At 38.7% G+C, this 7,339-nt stretch overlaps 1 protein-coding gene across 1 annotated transcript; it reads right to left on the reverse strand.

The window, feature by feature from the left end:
• LOC18775474 (uncharacterized mitochondrial protein AtMg00310) lies at nt 260–1,123 on the reverse strand. Its single transcript, XM_020565726.1, has one exon. It carries the CDS (start codon nt 1,121–1,123, stop codon nt 260–262), a length of 864 nt encoding a protein of 287 aa, XP_020421315.1.

The following is a 7,339-nucleotide window of genomic DNA, read 5'->3' on the forward strand; positions in this document are numbered from 1 at the left end:
ACAAAAACCAAGCCGAGTTATTGAAAGAGCCACGATTTTCCAGTAAACTTTGGATCCATTTGTCAAAAGTGATTACGCTTTGTCTGTTGATAACATAGTTTATAGGGGAACCGAACCACACAGCTTGAGCCCTGGGGCATAATAAAATCATGTGCTCAATTGATTCATCTTCCAAGTCACATGTTGGGCGGATTGGAGAGACCGAGATCCTTTTTATGTAAAGAGAAAGCTTAGTGGATATGGACTTGTTGAGAAGACGCTAGCAGAAGAATTTGATTTTTAGCAGGGTTTTAATCTTCCAAATCCCTTTCCACACCAAAGGGTGCACACGGTGGGAGGAGTTAGCTGGAAGGGTGGAGATAGACATTGTCTCAGAGTGCAAGTAATGGTATCCAGATTTGACAGAGTAGTGACCATCACTACTCCAAGGCCAAATGAAACGGTAGGCCGAAGATGTAACACCAATTGGGATTTTTTTGATTGTCTCTAAAGTGTTTTGATCAATGAAGGGTCTAATATCATCAAGGTTCCAAGCACGATTGTGAGAATCCATGATATCACAAACTAACTGGGGAGCAGTATCAGGAATTTGGCATGTGGCCTGAATAAAACCCACATGTGGAAGGGGGAGCCATCGATCATTCCATATGCATGTATCATTTCCACTAAAGATCTGTTTTCTTGCCTTGGAGATTAGAAAATCACGCCTAGCAATTAAGCTTGCCCAAGCCCACGAAGCTCGATGGCCAACCTTGGCTTGCCAGAAGTCTTCTACTGATGGAAAGAAACGGACCTTTAAAACTCGCACCCAGTAAGCATTTGGATTATTCAAAATTTGCCAACTCTGTTTACCTAGCAAAGCTAAGTTGAGTTCTGCTAGATCTCTGAAACCCAAGCCACCCTGTTGCTTACTTTGGCACAAGTGCTTCCAAGATTTCCAATGAATTCCAGTATTGGATTGGGTGTTATGCCACCAAAATTTTGCCATATCACTGTTAATATCTTTGCAGAGACTTGTGGGGAATCTGAAACACATCATAGAATATGTGGGGATAGCCTTTGCCACAGCTTTAAGGATGGTCTCTTTTCCGGCAATGGAGAGAGTACTTTCCCTCCACCCCATTATCTTCTTTTGAATTCTTTCTCGAATAAAAGATAAGGCCAATTTTTTTTTATCTGCTCCATAACATTGGTAGGCCAAGTTAAGTACCGGGATTGTCGGCTCCCCAAATTCTTAACAGATGACAAATGCTGGCTTTGTGATCTTCAGTCGTGTTTGAACTGAAAAAAAGATTTGACTTCTCGAGGTTAATTAGTTGGCCTGAAGCATGGCAGTATCTGTCAAAGACTTCCTTAAGGGGAATACAATTCATCCTCTCTGCTCGGAAGAAGAGGAGTGAATCATTTGCAAAGAAGATATGCAAGAGGGGGGGGACCAGATCTTTCCATTTTTACACCTCGGATATAACCAGTTTCAAGGCACCATTTAGGAGGACAGAGAAAGAAACAGTAGTTATGCATCCCATGACTAGGCGAATCCAGAAGTCAGCAAAACCCATCTTTGACATTGCCGATCTCAAAAAGTCCCATTCAACACGATCAAAAGCCTTGTTCATATCCATCTTAAGACCCGCTTCGAAGCACTTGCCTTTTTTTTCTCTTTTTCTTTTTTTTTTTTTTGTTTCTGAGGTGATGGAAAGCCTCATGAGCCAAAATGATATATCTTGTATTTGTCTTTCCTGTAAAAATTCGTTTTGGTTCTCAGAAATAATCAAAGGCAGAATGGACTTGAGACGATTGGCTAAGATCTTGGATAGAATCTTATAAGAACTGTTACAAAGACTAATTGGTCTGAATTGGTTTGCTTTGTCAGGGGCAGCCACCTTAGGAATCAGAGCAATGTGGGTTTGATTTAAATCTTGAAGGTTGGAGAGGCCGATATACATATCCTTTGTTGTTCCAATCACTTCTTTCTTCATTGTACTCCAGAATTTGTGGTAAAAAATACTTGGAAAACCGTCTAGGCGTGGGACTTTGAGGGCTCCCAATTGCTTAGAAGCAGCAAGGATTTCATCTTCAGTGAAAGGGTTGGTGAGATTTGCATTCATTTCCTGAGTGATAACCGGCTGCACATGCCCAAAATGTTTCCCCAATCTCTCTCACCCAAGGAGGTAAAAAGGTTTTCAAAAGACCTTTTAAGCTCAGCCCCAACAAGGTTTTCCCCACAGAGCCACACACCATCATCGTTTTTTAGCTAAATAACTTTGTTTCTTTGGCGCCTTTGTATTGTTGTGAGATGAAAAAAATTTGTGTTCAAATCACCTGCTTTGAGCTAGTGGACTTTTGCGCGTTGATTCCAATAATCTCTTCCATTTTCCAAAGGTCGCTCAAAGAAGCTCTTATCACCCTTTGGTGCGCATCAGATGAGACAGTGGTCCTTGAAACCTGGATGTTATCCAGTTCCGAGATGAGATGGTTAATTTGGACTCTAGTATTGTTGACTTTACCTTTTCTCCAATTTTGCAAGGCATATTTACAATTCCTCAGCTTCCCTATCCACTGCTTTTGGTATGGGCCATGCAGTTCTTTGTTCAGGCTATTTTTGACAATCACCTCGCAGTCAGAATCCTCGAGCCATTTTGCTTCAAACTTGAAATTTTTTTTGCCTTTATTTACTGAAAGTTGGATTACCCTCAAGTACCAATGGGCTATGGTCTGATCCAATTCTTGTGCCAATTGTAACAGTTGTATTGGGCCACTTTTCGAGCCAGAAGGAGTCGGATAAAGCACGATCAAGCCTTTCTGTAACAAAAGAGGAGATACCCAAACTTCATTCCCAGGTGAAGATATGGCCCTTGTACCCCAAGTCCATGAGGTTATTGTCTGCCATGAAGTCAACCAAGTACCTTTTTCTCTTTGGATTCCAAATGGCACCACCTTCTTTTTCAAAGTGCCAAGCTACTTCATTGAGATCGCCCATAACTACCCATGGGACATCATCTTTTGCATCCATGTCAGCAAGAGAATTCCAAAAAAGATCTTTTTCAGAGTGGTATGGTGAGCCATGTACACCTAGCATGGAAACATTCTCCAACGGAGAGAACAGTAGCATCAATCCAATGTTTACAATAGTCACGTATCGTTACGTCAATTCCAGTTTTCCACCAGACACTTAGACCAGCTGCAGTGCCTACTGGATCAACAGAGAAGCCTTGTTGGAATCCACACTGTCGTCTTAAAGAGATCAATCTGTGATTACTCATTTTAATTTCCATTAAGTAAATCACAGAGGGGCTTTTAGAGCGGATTTGCTCTTTCAAATAGAGAACTGTCAAGGAGTTCCCCAAACCTTGACAATTCCAGGATAATTGTATCATTGATTCCTTGTGGCTGCTTTGGGCCAACCACCACCGCCATTGTTGCTAGGTAATTCATCCTTCCTTCCTTGTCTCAGTCTTGATTCTCTCTCTTCAAGTTCCTTTGAGGGACTTATAATAACATCGCATAGGTGTTAGAATTTGGTATTTAGCTTGCCAAAATACTCAGAGAGAATGAGAATGTTTCAGTCTATTTTTCTCATATATTGCATCAGAGCCAAAAACGCACTATATGCATGACATAAGCTGCCAAAAAAAAACATATCCTAAAAACTAGGACACAAGGACTCATCTCCAGCCATTTAAGGTCATTGGAGGCTATGATTCTTACACCTAGGCTAGAAATCGTTACAGCAGAAAGGACTAAGACAGCTAAGAATGACAGCTGTAGAGTTTCTCAAAATAGTAAGAAAACTAGCCGTTGGACATATCCTATAACAGCTATTACTATTAGAGGAAAGTTCTTCAGCTCCTTCGATTCTTCATCCTCTTCACTGTCAATTTGCAGACATCTGCAGCTTGATTCAAGGCTAGTATGCAGCTTAACTCTCAACAGCCTCCCCTAAGCTGCTTACAGGTTTAACTCCAAGCTTCAACCTCAAATAATTGAATAGATCTTTGGGCAGAGCTTTTGTAAAAATATCTGCCAACTGTTCTTCACTTCTGCAGAATCTCATGTCAATCACCCCTTCTTGTAAAGCTTCCCTTATGAAATGATACCTTCGGTTTATGTGCCTTGTTTTCTGATGGAAAACAGGGTTTTTGACCATTGATATTGCTAACATGTTGTCACAAAACAATGGTGTTGCATCAGGTTGCATTTCACCAAAATCGTCCAACACAAACCTTAGCCAGATAGCTTGAGCAGTTGCCTCAGCTGCTGAGACGTATTCTGCTTCTGCAGTTGACAATGCAACTATGTTTTGCTTGACTGAAGCCCATGAAAAAACTCCATTACCAAAACTGAATGCATATCCAGATGTGCCCCTTATAAATTCAATGCCATAGCTGACACTACTACAAAAAAGCAAAAAGACGACGGTAAATCACCGTCGTGTATTCGGTTTTTCAATGGTCGTGGAATCCACCGTCATCTTTTCCCTCATAAACCACGACGCTAAATCACCGTCGTTGTTAAAATATACAACATCATCAACAAATATAAAACGACGTCTTTGTACTGCAAAAAGATCTAAAAAAGCAGTCGAGGATGAGAATAGACGACCAACTCTCTAAAAAAACCGTCATTAAAAAGAAAAAATATGACACATATTAACAGAACAAGGCCGCAAGATAGACATACAACGACGAAAATTAAAATAAGACGCCGTTAAATATCATTTTCACGACAATAAAAAATATGACGTCTTTAAATACATTAGAAGACGATGTTATTGATACCTACTACGTCGCCTATATAAAAACAGCCGTCGTAAAATAAATTTTCCACTTCGATTTTTCTATAAAAGATGACGTGGAAATAGTTGTCAGTGTCATTATTTACGACGTATGTATTTATAGAGTAGACGTTGAACAACGAAACAACGTCGGTTACAAATATATGAGAGTCGTATTACAAAATTTATACGTCCTATTTTCAGAAACAAACAACGACGATAAATATTAGACGTTGTTAAATAAAACAACGTCGAAAAAAAATAAAAACAGACGTGTTTAGTCTGCTAAAGTTCTAAAAAATTGTCGAGGATGAGAATATACGACCAACTCAAACAAATCACCGTCGTTAAAAAGGAAAAATATGACACATATTAAAAGAACAAGGCCGCAAGATAGACATACAACGACGACAACTAAAACACTACGTCGTTAAATATAATTTTCACGACAAGAAAAAATATGACGTCTTTAAATACATGAGAAGACGACGTTATTGAAATCTACTACGTCTCTTATTTACAAACAACCGTCGTGAAATAAATTTTTCACTTCGATTTTTCTAAAAAAGATGACGTGAAAATAGTTGTCAGTGTCATTATTTACGACGTATGTATTTATATAGTTGACGTTGAACTTCTAAACAACGTCGGTTCCAAATAAATGAGAGCTGTATTACAGAACATATAGACGGCGTTGATTATGATGAGAGCCGTATTACAAATAACGTCGTTTAATTGATATTAGACGGCGGTTCTAATGAATTACCGTCGGAATTCATTTCGTTCCTCTTCGTTTATAAAAGAACTTGCGACGTGGAAAATGTATGATGACGTCGTATTTTTTAATGTTCAGATTATATATCTCGTTTTTTAGACGTCAGTATTATGGGATTGGAGTCGTGTTATTTTGAATTACATGGCGGTTCTTAATCCTTCCCCGACGTGATATCCTGAATAATTGCTTCACAATAGCGTCGTGGTTCTTCATTGTTATAACTTGCGACGTGGAAAATGTATGATGACGTCGTATTTTTTAAAGTTCAGATTATATATCTCGTTTTTTAGACGTCGGTATTATGGGATTGGAGTCGTGTTATTTTGAATTACATGGCGGTTCTTAATCCTTCCCCGACGTGATATCCTGAATAATTGCTTCACAATAGCGTCGTGGTTCTTCATTGTTACGTTGCTTAAAGACGTTGGTAAATATGCTGAATAACTGGTTCACAATAACGTCGTGTTTTATTTGAACGTAGAAAATGAAGAAATCACATTACAATATATTACAAAATTAATGTCATACACTGCCAATTACATAAGCATCATTCAATCCATATATCTTCCACCCATCTCGAATATTTTGACCGCCTAACTCACCCACCAGTTCATCAAATGTGTCAACATTTGGCATCCCTCTAGTAAATGGCTCACACTCAATTATCACATCACCTAAGACTTCATCACCAATAACATCATTATATTCTCTATTAGGCATTGATAACACTACCGACCAACCACGATGCATCGGGTCATCAACAAAAAATATTTGTTTGACTTGAGAAGCCAAAACAAATTGGTCATTCCTATGTCCAATTTTACTCAAATCTACAAGGGTAAATCCAAGTTCGTCGACTACAAGACCAGAACTATCTATCCAATCACACCTAAAGACTGGGATTGTAAACTTTTGGTAGTCAAGGTCCCAAATTTCTTGAATGACACCATAGAAACCCATATTTGAGAGAATTGGGTTTTTATCCTTGGCACTAGCAACTTGCATGGTATGTGCAAGTAAATAAACTCCACTATTTTGAGTTGTCCGCACATCATCTTGTGCCTTGATATTGAATTTAATACCTTTAATAAGATAGCTCCTATATAATGGCACTGCCATGTTTGGACCAGCTACTAGCCACCTTAAATTTTCTGATACGCCATGATTGTCTTCCTCAAGTTCACTTTGAACCTGCAAATTAATCATATCTTAATTCAATCTAACATAGAAATAAGAAGAAAATTAAAAGAGAAATATGTTATTCAACAACATATACCTTGAAGCGTAGCCATTGAATGAAAGTGCTATTGTGCTTATCTTGCAGCCACTTTGTTCTCTTTCTAAATTTTGGATAAGCAGTCTTGATGTGGATCATATGTTGCCTACATGACACGAAAAATTCAAGCATTACGGTCCCAAATATAGAAGATAAACATAAGAAATAATTTAAAATGGAAACTTAAAGAATAAAACTCATACGTACTCGATATAAGGTAGGACTTCCTCCGTATTCTCCAAGACATATAGATGTGCTTGATTCAACAGGTCCTGATCAACTACGCTCACTGTGCAACCTGATAATGGCTTTGAAACTCTCATCTTTTGGCTTGAAGGCACTCCAACTGTACTAACATCAGATAAATGCTGAGTACAAAACTCTACCGCTTCTTCAGCTATATACCGCTCAGTAATGCAACCTTCGGGACGAGTACGATTCTGAACATACCCCTTCAGCACTTTCATATATCTTTCAAACGGATACATCCACCTAAAAATATACTAGCCCACAT

The sequence above is a fragment of the Prunus persica genome, chromosome G6 (genome assembly GCF_000346465.2).
Source record: "Prunus persica cultivar Lovell chromosome G6, Prunus_persica_NCBIv2, whole genome shotgun sequence".
Classification (NCBI taxonomy): Eukaryota; Viridiplantae; Streptophyta; class Magnoliopsida; order Rosales; family Rosaceae; genus Prunus; species Prunus persica.

Excerpts from the sequence above, each read along its gene's own strand:
- LOC18775474 (XM_020565726.1), bottom strand. The coding sequence starts at position 1,123 with ATGGGGTGGAGGGAAAGTACTCTCTCCATTGCCGGAAAAGAGACCATC.